The 14,402-nt window shown below is 42.8% G+C and overlaps 1 protein-coding gene across 8 annotated transcripts in view; it reads right to left on the reverse strand.

The window, feature by feature from the left end:
- Nucleotides 1-14,402, reverse strand: part of LOC144608071 (segment polarity protein dishevelled homolog DVL-1-like) — a 100,224-nt gene that overhangs the window by 20,939 nt on the left and 64,883 nt on the right. For 6 of the 8 annotated variants that reach the window (XM_078425357.1, XM_078425355.1, XM_078425354.1 and 3 more), the window contains one exon: nt 313-445. In XM_078425357.1, the coding sequence (XP_078281483.1) occupies nt 313-445 (133 nt within the window). Of the gene's footprint in view, nt 1-312; nt 446-11,522; nt 11,945-13,821; nt 13,956-14,402 lie in introns of those variants that run through there. The other 2 variants (XM_078425359.1, XM_078425360.1) reach the window with 2 other exon arrangements.

Raw genomic sequence — 14,402 nt, forward strand, 5'->3', positions numbered from 1 at the left:
TGAAAAGGTACGGTGAAGGTCAGTAAAAGAATGAGGGATCAAATATGAGGGATCAAATATGAAGAGGATGGTAAAGTGGTATGAAGCAAGATTTTCAAAAAAACATATTTTCATTCCAATACAGTAGCTGAAACAATACCCTAGCCATCCAATACAACAGTCATCCCATTAATGATTCAACAAATTACTGATCCAATTACTTGCCAGATAGATCAGCTCAGATATTATCTTCCCGATACAAAGGCCACATTATTCCTTGTTCAATCCATCAGCCACCCTATTACATGTACAATAGGTACCCTTTCCTCTTACCTGCTAGTATTGTCATTGTCGGAGTCAATAAAGCTGCTCGAGTCCAACTCACTGCTCATCACAGTGGAGGCACTATCGTAACCACCTGGATTGCGATGCCGATCTGGTTTTGTGTGTCCATTTACTCGTGCAACTGTGGGAGAAATGTAGCATTATTTGATGATGTTCAATGACTGCAAATGTGCACTTATTCCTAAACCAAAATATTGTAAATGTTTAAAATTCTTCAAAAGAAATGAAGGGCTGAAAATTAGTATCTCAGGCAGTATCTGTGGAGAGAGAAACTGGATTAATATTTCAGGTTGATGTTCTTTTATTGGAACTGGGATAAGTTAGAAATAAAACAGGTTTTAAGATAAAAATCAAAAGGGGGAAGAGCAGAAAGAACACAAGGAAAGGTCTGTGAGGACACAAAAGAATAGGAGAGATTGGGATTCTCACCCATTTCTCCCCTTCTCCCTCGCCTTCCACCGGTTTACAATTTGCAACACTTCTGTCCTTATCTCACACCTTTTGTCTTTTCATCTCTGTCCAACCGTCTGCCTATCAAACCACCCCCCCCCCCCTCCTTCACCCGTATCCACCTATTACTCACCAGGTAGACACAGAATGCTGGAGAAACTCAGCGGGTCAGGCAGCATCTCTGGAGAGAAGGAATGTGTGACGTTTTGGGTTGAGACCCTTCTTCAGACCCTTCTTCCTACTCACCAAGCAATGTCCTGCCCCTCCTCTCTTCCAGCTTTCTTCCCCCCACCCCGATCAGTCTGAAGAAGGGTCTCACCACGAAACTATCCACATTCTCCAGCGAAAGCTGCCTGACCTGCTGAGTTACTCCAGCACTGTGTCATTTTTTTGTAAACCAGCATGAGCAGTGCCTTGTATCTCCTTAAGTATTGGTAGCCTGCCTGAAAGTGGATGAGATAGGCTAGTGAATAACAAAAGATGTATCGAGGTAAGGTTTAACTCAGAGGAAACTGGAATAAACTGAATGCTAGAATTGTGAGCTCCAATGGGTGATTATTTGAAAGTGTTGAATTCAGTGATGAGTACTGAAGGAGTTAATGTGCTGATTTGGAAATTGAGTATCAGTGAAAGGTGAATAGTCACAGGTTTTGTCAACATTTAATGTACAACTATTCTTGAATACGATCAATTTGGAGTGAATTATGTGATCAGCTAAGATGTCAGTCACTGCTACAATTAGAATGAATGATGGAAAAATTCATATTGGGCGATGAAGCAAAAATGCATGATGTTGAAAATTAATCTTGGCAAATTAATCATTAGAGACAACAGGGGAAAGAAATCTTCATTCTACTCACAATCTACTGACCCCATGCTAGCCACTTCGCCATGGACCCCTCCCGTCTCATGATTGGTGTTTGGTGGAGAGAGGATAATCCCACATCCTGATGGATTGAATTTGCAGCCAGAGAAGCTGGGTACATGCTGCTGCCAACGTTTGAAATCAAAGTGAAACCCCGTTATAAAATAGCGCATGGGGTTAGAAGTATGTCAAGATGGGGAGACATACTTCTAACCCCCTCACCCTGAACACAGGATCTCCCCAGGGTTGCGTCCTTAACCCCCTATTGTACTCCCTGTACACACATGACTGTGTGGCCAGGTTCAACTCCAACTCCATCATCAAGTTTGCTGATGACACTGTGGTGGTGGGCCTGATCTCCGATAACGATGAGAAGACCTACCAGGAGGAGGTGGCCGATCTGGCACTCTGGTGTCAGGACAACAGCCTCCTCTTGAAAGTCACAAAAACTAAGGAGCTGATTGTAGACTTTAGAAGGGCCCAACATCCGAGGACGTACACGCCACTGGAGTTAAATGGGATTACTGTGGATAGGGTGAGCAGTTTAAAATACCTGGGAGTTCACATCACAGAGGATCTGACATGGATCGTACTGGTGAGTAAGGCAAGGCAGCGCCTTTACCACCTCAGATAGTTGAGGAAATTTAGAGTCTCTCTGAGGATCCTTCAGTGCTTCTACTCTGGGACTGCAGAAAGCATCTTGTCCGGGAACATCACAAACTGGTTTCGGAACAGCTCTGCCCAGAACAGGAAGGCTCTGCAGAGAGTAGTGCGTTCGGCTGAAAGCACTATGGGAACTACACTCACCCCCCTGCAGGACCTATACATCAGGAGGTGCAGATCCAGAGCCAGCAACATTATGGAGGACCCCTACCACCCCAGCAACGGACTGTTGCAGCTGCTACGGTCAGGCAAACGCCTCCGCTGTCACGCTGTGAAAACAGAGAGGATGAGACGGAGTTTCTTCCCACAGGCCATCAGGACTGTTAACTCTCATATCACCAGGGACTAATTTAATTTGCTGTATTAATTTATTTTTTGTGTTAAATTTTTTTTAAAATATTCTGTTTTGTAGTTTAGCACAATCCGCAGGCATTGCCACTTTTATTTCACTGCACATCTTGTATATGTATGTGACAAATAAACTTGACTTGACTTGAATCAGGAACAAATGTTAACAGGCACAGATAATTGACTCTAGGTGCGATCTCATAATTTATGACGTGCCTGCAAATTCAAGGAGTTATTTATGTCGATAAATAAATTAAATTATGTAGTCTAAAATTATGCAGTCTAAAATTATATAGAATTGATCAAGCCCAGGTCAACCTGAAAAAAGGGCGCAACTCGAGATGTCATTGTCCGTTCCCTCCACAGATGCTGAAATCCTCCAGCAGTTTGAGTTTTGCTAAAGATTCCAGCATCTACAGTTCCTTGTGTCCCCAGGGAAACCTCCTCTATCCAGCTTCGAGGAGCATCTTACTGGATTTGACAGGGGTGATTTGAGTGTTAATACTGAAGCGGCATGTCATGCTCCTGCTCAGGTGTTGCTTTCAAATATGCGGAATAAACTCTGTTTCACGGTCTCCTAGGCTGCACGTATGACTGAGCAGGGTGACAGCTGTACTTTGAAACAATCACTGCAAAATAATCCAACTGCTCATGTGTAATTCAGGAGCTAGCCGCTTCAGCGTTAACACACGATCCACCTCGGTTTAGTTTTCTTATTGTAATGTTTATTGGCCAGAAGTTTGGCTGCTCAAATCCCCAGCAGCATAACAAACGGCAATTAGCAAAAGCATGCCTGTCATCAGCTACGGGGCCTTCCACAGGTCAGAGCTCATTGATTAACGCATGTCAAATGAATTACATTTTTAGTTGTTATATTCGAACATCTGTTTTCTTACTTATTACAAAAGACCGAACTCTATAAGAAGCCCAAATTCATTGCAACAATTCAGGGCACAATTCAATCTGTGCTTGTTCTATAGGTGTATGAGTAGGTATTTGGGGGAATAATTTAATATATATTTTAATTTTAAACACCATTAGCATCACAATTACACACCTATGTGTAAATTCTTTAACGATGGCAGCCTGTAACTCAACCCCAATATGTATCATTCCACATACAAAAACCCAGCCCCCTCTAATGGATTTTTAGCCCCAAAAAAACCTCACCCGAGTACATAAACCTCCCAAAACACTAAATTACTTTCCAGCATGTAACCGTGTCTCCACTAAGTGTCAGCCCTCTGATGTGCAATAGAGTAAAGGCAATTGATGCTAATGATGCCCGCATTTTGTGAATTCATTTTTAAAAATTCACAAAGAATATAATGTGCATGGCGGGTTAAATTGTTGACATACAGCCTAAACCATAATACACAAGACCTATTGCCACAGCATGTATACAGTAGAGAACGTCGCAAGAGGAAATTTCAGATACAACTGACAGGATGTATTTTAATTTAAACATTTGGAGATTTTATATAATCTCCAAATGTTTAAATTAAAATACATCCTGTCAGTTGTATCTGAAATTTCCTCTTGCGACGTTCTCTACTGTATACATGCTGTGGCAATAGGTCTTGTGTATTATGGTTTAGGCTGTATGTCAACAATTTAACCCGCCATGCACATTATATTCTTTGTGAATTTTTAAAAATGAATTCACAAGATGTGGGCATCATTAGCATCAATTGCCTTTACTCTATTGCACATCAGAGGGCTGACACTTAGTGGAGACACGGTCATTGGGAGAGTGGAGAGGGACAATGGGAGAAGCATCAACAGGTGGAAGGGGAAAAATGGGAAAATTGCGCAAAGGTGGTGTGAAATGATGAACAGTGCATGAGTAACAAATTATTTAAATTCTTCTTCCGTTTTCACCATGGTAGTTAATGACCGGGTTTGCCACTCAAACCATTGTCACGTGATCCATCGTCCCATACAGTGTACTACACTACAGCACTAAAGAGCGCTCACTGAATGGTGAGTTGATCTTGACATGGGTCTCAAATCTGCTTGAAGCTTGCGTCATACAGTCATCCAGCACCGAAATAGGCCCTTCGGCCCAACTCATCCATGCCAATCGAGATGCCCCATCTAAGCTAGTCCCATATGCCCATGTTTGGCCCATATCCCTTTTGACCTTTCCTGACCATGTATCGCATCTTGAACAGCAATGAAAAAAGACTAACATTATTTTGGAAAAAAAAATGTTGCTGCAAAATTCTCTAGTATGCAATAGGACAAAAGGGTTTTTTTCGGCAGGAACACCTTGGCCCACAGCCACCTCCTCAAATCAACCTGATGAAGCTTTGAAAGCATTAGCAGCTCAATGCCCACGCCTCTACTTTCCATACACGTCACTTAGCTGACAAATGAAAGGTCGTTTGTTTCTGTTTGGCAATTATCCCTCCCTCCCAGTGAATTCTATTGCAGCTAACCGTGGTAAGGTTGGTTGCTAAGCAACAGCAACAAATCACTGTGATCCAATTTGTCTGCACAACGGGGCTTAATGTCAGAAGAGGCATGGCACACCTACTCGGAACATCAGCACCAGTTATCACAGCTGGTTCCTCACGGCTAACATACATCTCAGCAAGCATTATCTGCACCCCATTACACCCTTTCCAAAGTACTCGCAGGCCATAAAGAACCCTTATTGATGTACCCACCCACCAGAGTACACGCTTCCTGGAGGTAGGATGCAGTAATGGGGATAGAAAGGTTGAATAATCAGCCTTGTTTAACACTAATGCCATCATGAAGCAAACGTAAGCTAGAGATGAATTTCCATCAACAGTTGCCTCCTTGATTGATGGTGTTCCCCCCACATTTCTCTTGGAGTATTACATAGTGAAGACCAGGTCTGCTGAGCCTCTAGATGAACATAGATCACATTGAAACGTACAAAAATCTTTAATCAAGGATTAAGGAGATTGCTAGCCATGCCTTTTCTTGTGGCTGAATGTGGGGAGACCCCCTATTTTTACCACAATTGGATTAAATATTAATTTAACACTTTGTCTCCTCTCAAAGTTGATCGTGATTACATCTTTGAAGGCTTCTTGTATTTGCTTCTTCTCTGATGTGGATATTGTGATGGAAGTTCTATACCCCTAGTTTTAGAACTTCAGTGGGGATACCTGTCTCGACCTAGTTATATTTAGTTGGGAATGACAACAAGTCAATGGACCAAATGGGTTATTGTGTGTTAAAGTCAAGTGTACACCTGTCGCTGACAGTTGTAGTTCAGGAAATCTTTAATATGTTTGTTCAGTGGAGGCCTCTGTGTCTTTGTTAAGTTCACCTCTTGTTTTTGGCTCCTGGTGAGATGGGATCTTGAGAGCTTGGGCTGTAAATACCCTTGCTACTGATCAAGATCTTGGTCAATATAGTGGCAGTGGTGGATGGAAGAAAGGAATGGTGTCAATGAGTGGGCTGGGGGCTCATTTCCTGCCCCCCAGAGGTGCTTCGGGTGTCTCAGGGTACGGAGGCTGAACAGTGGCCATGTGAAGCAAGGTATGGTATGTTCAAGGGTTGATGTGTACAGATTAATGTGTTGGTGGAGTGGGCTGCTGGTGGGCCATGCTGCAGTCTGGGGCTCAATTGGAACAGATGCTGCTCCAAGAGGCTGAGCGTGCGGATCAGACGTAGCCTGCAGAGGCCTAGAATGTTAAAACAGTCATGGAGGACATTGACAGCCTAGCCTGGCCACCACCAGGACAAGGGCCGTTATGTCCAAGTTCTACATTTATAATAACTTTGTACTTGAAGGGTATAAGATGGGAAGGGTATAAGATGATAAGAAGGGAAATGGGATGATGCCTATGTACTGCTTCAGTGTAATCTACTATTCTTACACTCTTGTACTTAAGTATGTTTGTGCCAATGTAAAGTAAGATTTTTATAAACTGCAAGCAGAAAAAGGGATTTCACTGTAAAGCACATGTGACAATAAAGTACCATTGACCATTGAGAACCCATGCATGTCATGGCTGCCAGCTAATTGCTGAGCCACATGGAAGATTGATCCAGAGGTTTAAGGTACAATGTGATCCAACACAGGCTGGCTAATTGGATCCAAAATTGGCTTGATGATAGGACACAGATGATTGAAGGATGTTTCTCTGTTTGGAAGGATGTGACCTGTGGTGTACCGCAGGGATTGGTGCAGGATATTTACTATTTGTGATGTTTATTAATGTCTTGGATGTCTAAAGATTCACCACCTTCTGAATGAAATAATTTCTCATCTCATTCCTTAATGGCCGACCCTTTATCCTGAGCAATGTCCCCTTAATCTAAGACTCCTCTGCCAGGGAAAACATTCTCCCTGCGTTTAGCCTGTCAAATCATTTAAGATTTTTTGTAAGTTTAATTTGGATCTCCTCTCATTCTTCCAAACTCTAGAGAATATAATCTGAATCTACTCAACTCTTCACACATGACAAACTTGTGCATGCGCAGTGACCCTTCACTGCACATACCATGGAAAGGACAAGCCCTTTTACGCATGGAAACCCAAATTGTATACAATTCTTTAGACGCAGTCTCACCAATGAGTTACACATTATAATGAGACATCTTTATTTATTAATCAAACCCTTGAGTAATAAAGGCTAACATACCACTTGCCTTCCTAATTGATTGCTTCATCTCTGTGCCTGCTTCTTTTGGGAGTCTGGCATACATTTTATCTAGGCTTTATAATTTATCTACTTTAAAAATATGTTATACTTAATAGAATCATTTATTTGTTGTGTCATTGCGGACATGGGTCTGTAATGCTACAGCAAATAAGAATTTCATTTTTCCCTGCCAGTTCATATGACAATTAAACACTTTTGACTCTTCTCTATTTACCATTATCCTCCTTAATCTCAATGACTGCATTATTCCTCTCTTCTCTGAGACATGACAAAACTCATTTAGAAATTAGTCAGGAGGAGATGTCACGACATTGATGAACAAGATCATGAAGGGATTTGAAAACAAGGATGAAAATATTAAAAATGAGGCATTGTTCAGATGTGATGCAGCGCAGATCACTATGCAGAAGGGTAACAGTTGAATGGTATTAGGTGTCAATTAAGGACATGTATAGCAGAGGTCTGGATAAACCTGTTCAAGGTTTCAGCAACAGGTGAGCTATGATAGGGCTCACCCATTCCTTCTCTCCAGAGATGCTGCCTGTCCCGCTGAGTTACTCCAGCATTTTGTGTCTATCTTCGGTTTAAACCAGCATCTGCAGTTCCTTCTTACAGGGGCAAAAGTTGTACATCTAATTGACGACATGGAATTGTGGTCTGACGTTTACTGCAGCATCATATACGACTTCAAGGCTGCAAAGGGTCTGCTTTAGATTTCGGTGAGACAAACACTCCAAAGACGTACAGGTATGTAGGTTAATTAGCTGGGTAAATGTAAAAGATTGTCCCTAGTGGGTGTAGGATAGTGTTAATGTGCGGGGATCATTGGGCGGCACGGACTTGGAGGGCCGAAAAGGCCTGTTTCCGGCTGTATATATATATATGATATGATATGATGATAAATCACAAATAAGAGACAGTTGTGGAGAGCAATATAAAAAGATTCCCTTCCTAACATAAAACAAGTAGTCTTGGAAACCAATTTCTCAATATCTGCCCTCAGCAGTTTCTAAACTACAGATGAAATTGAACTGTAAATGAATCACTCACTATAGCCAAACCTCAAGGGTCTTGCACTTATTTCTGCTTCTTCTCTCATGTGCACAACATTACTTCCACATGGTTTAAACTGATCATTCAGCATCTGCTACACTCATACCACTTCTCATTTATGAACAAAAGGACACCACCATGTGCTAATGGTAGATTTTCATGGTTAACTGGCTTCCTGATGTCTCAATCATTTCGTAACACTTCCTCCAGCTGAAACAGACCAAGCACAAGATCCAGGTTCTATTCCCAGGTTGAGCAGAATTTGCTGATTCGAGAAATTCAAACTAGATTGGCAGGGGGGTGAGATCTCATGCAGGACAGAAGCACATGAGAGGCTAGATGTTGATATGGAGGGTGCTGTGGGAAAGGTTAGTGGACAGAATAGACAGGTGAAAGGTGAAGAGTGAGGAAGGAGGGTTGGTTTAAACTGCACGTATTTTAATGCAAGGGGCCTGACGGATAAGGCAGATGAGCTTAGGGCATGGATAAGTACGAGCGACTGGGATGTTGTAGCCATGGTTGAAACCTGGTTAAGGGAGGGGCAGGACTGGCAGCTCAATGTTCCGGGATACAGGAGAGACAGGGGTGAGGGAAAAAGAGGAGGGGGGTTTGTATTGTTGGTTAAGGAGGATGTCACGGCTGTGTTCAGAGGTGACATTATGCACAGTTCGTCTGGTGAGGCTATATGGGTGGAGGTGACAAACAAGAAAGGGATGATCACCTTGTTGGGGGTTTGCTACAGACCCCCGAACAGTCAACGGGAATTAGAAGAACAAATGTGCCACGAGATTGCAAACAGCTGCGATCAAATAAAGTTGTTGTAGGAGGGGATATTAACTTTCCCAATATAGACTGGAAAAATCATAGTGTGAAGGGTTTAGATGGGGTGCAATTCCACAAAGGTATTCAGGAGAGTTTTCTTAAGCAGTATGTGGAAGCCCCCACATGTGAGAGGGCAACGCTGGATCTAATATTGGGAAATTGGGAGGAGCAAGTTAATGAAGTGTGTGTGGAGGAGCCTTTTGAGAACCAGTGAGCACAGTTCGATTATGTTTAAGATAATTATGGATAGGGACGGAGAGGATCCACATGTTAAAATGCTCAACTGGGGTAAGGCCATCTTTGAGGGTATGAGAGAAGGTCTCGCTCAAGTTGGGCTGAAGAGCCTGCTTCCATGCTATTTGGCGCTATGTCATAAGTTCACAAGACATAGGAGCAGAATTCGGCCATTCGGCCTGTCAAATCTACTCGGCCGTTCAATCATGGCTGATCTATCTTTCTCCCTCAACCCCAGACTCCTGCCTTCTCTCCAAAACCTTTGACACTTTCATTAATCATGAACCTGGCAATCTTCACTTTAAAAATACCCAAAGGCGGCCTCCACAGCTGTCTGAGGCAATGAATCTCACTGATTCACTACCTTATGGCTAAATAAATTCCTCATGTCCACTCTGAAGGTATGTCCTTTTATTCTGAAGCTGTGCTCTCTGATCCTAGACTCTGCAACTAGTGGAGATATCCTCCCCACATTCACTAGAGAATCAAGGTGTTAAAGCCAAAATCCCTGATATAGGTTCTCACTAATTGGTTCCTACTCCACCCAGCCCTCCTCCCATCCTCACCTTTTTCGCACCAGATACTTATCCAAGTCTCCTTGGTATTCTATCTTCCTTTACCTCCCAGGTGGCACTGCTTACCAGCCATCTTTCCCACCTCATTGCACCCCATCACTAAATTGTCTGGCTTTTGCATCCTGGCTTCACGTTTATGTCCTATTTCCCTCTTTGATCTCCTGCAGGCGCTGATTCAAAGGCTCAGCCTATCTGCATGTTGCCTTATACTCAATAACCAATCCTCTTGTGTTAGTTTTATTGCAGTGGGGTGTCATCGGTCTACTGAAATATGGGGATCGTTGCTCTCACATGCTTTTCACTATTGGCTCATAATCCGAAGCAGAAATCTAGTTTGATTTGACTCCCCTCCCTAACTAGGAATTGTCAGAGAGTGATGCAGTGTGGAAACAGGCCCTTCGGCTCAACTCGCCCACACTGGCCAACAATGTCTCAGCTACACTCGTCTCGCTTGCCTGTGCTTGGCCCACATCCCTCCAAACATGTCCTATCCATGTACCTGTCTAATTGTTTCTTAAACAATTAGATAGTCGCAGCCTCAACTATCTCCACTTGCAGCTTGTTCCATACACCCATCACCCTCTGAGTGAAAGGTTGCCCATCAGGTTCCTCTTAAATCTTTCGCCTCTCACCTAAAACCTATGCCCTCTGGTTCTTGAATCACCTACCTTGAGCGAAAGACTCTGTGCATTCACCTGATCAATTTCCCTCATGATTCTATATACATTTGTAAGATCACCCCTTAAACTCCTGCTCTGATATAAATAAAGTTCTAGCTTTCCCAATCTCTCTCCATAAATTATGGTTGGACTAATTCAGGAAAGATTGGCCTCAAATGGTCAGTTTATAGATTTGTCTAATTAGTTTAGAGATACAGCGTGGAAACAGGCTCTTCGGCCACCGTCCATACCGACCAACGATCATCCATACACTAGTTCTATCCTGACACGAGGGACAATTTTTACAGAAGCCAATTACCTACAAACCTGCATGTCTTTGGAATGTGGGAGGAAACGGGAGCACCCGGAGAATCCCCACACGGTAAATCGGAAGATTGTACAAACTCCATACCAACAGCATCCACAGTCAGGATCGAACCTGGATCTCTGGCGCTCTAAGGCAGTAACTCTATCACTGCGTCACTGTGCCTTCCACAGTGTGGGCACAGATGTGCTGCGAAGTTAACTGACCACTGTAAATCACCCCTTGGTGTAGGTTAAGGAAAACAAAGAATAAAAGGGAAGGGAGGGGTGGGGGTTGATTTCCAGGTACAAGAGAGAATACGTTGTCAGAGTACTGAGAAATCCAGTGGGTCAACTGGCCTCTTTTTGCATTGTTACAAGTACATGCCAGTGTTTCCAAAAATATCAATAGCCGTGAACTGATTTGACCTGCTCTGTGATGAGCAGAAACAGTGGTGCCATGTGCCAACTGTTGGCCACCAATACCAGATTAGTTTGGTGTCGTACACTTCAGGCACAATCATGTTTAGAGAGTACAAGGGCAAATGCCACACTTCTTCAGCTAGTTTATACCCACACTGATAAACCTGGGGTGGTGCTTCAGGAAAGCATCTCACTGGCTGCAGTGGTCTCAGGAGGAGACGTGTAGATTGGACGCCTTGATTCGATTGAGCCGTGCGCTGTGCAGACCCTCGTGTCTGCCTGTTCCTTCCAAAGCAGTGCCAGAGCCCTGACGTAACCATTGCTGCTGTCCACCACACGATCAATGTTGAAAGCCCACGTGGTCTACAGTAAATGATCAGTTCCAAATGCAAAATGGTCAGCTGTAATCTCACAGACACAGTGCAAATATGTCTACGATAGCAGAAGGCTCAATAGATCCACGGAAGCCCCGAGTTTAGTTCAGGGCACTGCGGTACATCCACTACTCCTTCCACAGATTCCCCTTGGTATCACTCTTTGTGCTGTTGCTGGCTCTTGAATGGTGACTGACACAATCTGTAGAAAAGTTACGACATTATTTAAACATACAGCCACTGTGATCCATCCTTCTTTCCAACATTACTACACTGATGGAATTAGACTCAGCTGCACAACAAACCAAGATCTTTGTAAAAGCAATCCTTGGTTGTGGTCTGTGAGGAGAAGGAGGAATGCAACCTGATTTTCCCCTTTCCAGTCCATGAGCCCTAAAACCACAACAATAAGTTTGCTCCCCTGGCTGAGGTCATGTAACTTAGCACAGAAAGGAACTGACATAAGTCAAATGTGGCACATTTACAGAGGTAAAAGACTATTTTCTTGAAAGATGAGAAAGAAATGAGGGCCCGAATGGCCTACTCCAATTTATATTATTTATTATCTTAAGTTAATGGAACTTTGCTGGTGTGTGTGGCATTGATAATTAATGCACACAGTGTACTACTGATTATTGTAACAGATCTAACAGTGTAGTCTGCACAGTGACAGGCAGATCAAGCAACATGGTCTTTAGACGTTAGAGAAACAGCGTGGAAAAAGGCCCTTTGGTCCACTGAGTCCTCGCCGACCAGCGATCAGCCCATACACTAGCACTATCCTACACACCAGGGACAATTTACAATTATAACAAAGCCAATTATCTAGAAATCTGTACGTCCTTGGAGTGTGGGAGTAAACCGGAACAACCTGTACAGGGAGAACATACAAATTCCATGCAGACAGCACCCATAGTGGTGGACCCGGGTCTCTGGTGCTGTAAGGCAGCTACTCTACCGCTGCGCCACTGTGTCGCCCGAAAGGGTGAAAACAGAATGGCATGACTTGGATCAAAAAGCAGCCTAAATATTAGTTGACCAATGCATGGGTAGATGTAAAATAAATTATAGGCCAGGTGCCTTTACTTCCCCACTAATGCCCCTTGTTCCTGCCAAGGACACCTGCAAGTCTTACCGTATCAATGCTTGCAAACATCCAGGTTTGTTATTAAAAAGATTTAAATAACCTAGCCTTCAGGAAAGAGGCTAGACAGCTCTTTATTAAAGAAAATTACTGGATGTGATTATCAATTACTAGAGCTGACAAACAAATTAATGCATCTTTATAATAATTTATTCCGTTATATAACTACAAATAGATAACTGAACTAGGATAGTTACAGTAGCTGATACTGGACAATCTGACCCCATCCCAGGTATTTTAGGAATGTTGACCTGGTTGGTTGAATTAGTGGTAACCTCAGTTTCTTTCCTTTACAAAATGGGACTTTGCATGTTATTCCACTATGCGTGCTCTTCTCCTGCTGCTTTATCGCTGATTGTTGTTTTTCAGAGAATACTTAGCAATGCCATGTTAACAAAATAAAATAAGCTGTTGGTTCAGTCTCAGGATAATAATGATCAATGGCATAGATCATAAATGATTCAACCCATATAATTTTACCTGGAGACAACGGTTGGGGCATGAGAGGTTGACATCACTAATCAAAAGATTTAAAATCTGTTACCTCGTAATTTACTTGAAATAATCCTCCCATATCTGTAGGCATACTGCAATGTATTATACCCATAATAAGCTCGCTAATGCTGTAAACCAACACTGTTCAAGAACAGACTCAAACGTGAGTAATGCCTGGAAATCTTAACATGATTAATTTCCCTTTTAAGACATTAATTTGTATAATATCTATCTGATTAGCAAGGTAAGAGTGAAAACAATATGGTCCTACTGGGCATAAGTACGCAACCTGGCAGCAAACTGCCTGCTGACGTGAATACCCAAATATTATAGACTCTAATAAAACAAATGTTTCACTGTAACAGTAAATGAAACACATTCCCAATGACTAAGAGTCTAGCCGGGCGTCTGCTGCATTATATAGATCAAACATCACTTACTGTAAAGCAGGCTAACTTCCCAGAAATCAGGCTGAAAGGTAAGCATGCCAATTTCTACACATCAGACGTTCATAGAATGATTGCGTCTGTGGCTCCTGTACCTGTGATACAATGAGATTCATCTACTTGCACAGATCTCCTGTTCTTCAGGCAGAAGGGCAGATGCATCATCTGACGAGAATCCAATAGCAACAGCTTATGCAAATCATTTATTTTTCTCTCCCCTTTTCACCACCCCCTCCCTCCCTCTCTCACTCTCACTCTCTCTCTCTCTCTCTCTTCCCCATCAATGCCTGCCTTAGGCATCCTACTATTATGAAAAAGTGCTGAATAAATTCCATCAAAGAGAGAAGCATCGTCTTGTATCGACAGGTACTGGGCTGCCCAGCCTTAGGTTTAACCCCTTCTCTGTTACAACCTGATATTTGATATTCAATCAACTAGCACATTCTAAATTGTAAATCTTTATTTTCAACTTCCTCACTTACCATCCCTCTCTCTGCTCATCCTTCCTGGGATTCAAGTGCCTTCCTCCTGCTGAAGGTGCTGACAGTACATCTTGCTCTGAGCCTAGGCGGTGG

Source organism: Rhinoraja longicauda, chromosome 30 (assembly GCF_053455715.1).
Source record: "Rhinoraja longicauda isolate Sanriku21f chromosome 30, sRhiLon1.1, whole genome shotgun sequence".
Classification (NCBI taxonomy): Eukaryota; Metazoa; Chordata; class Chondrichthyes; order Rajiformes; family Arhynchobatidae; genus Rhinoraja; species Rhinoraja longicauda.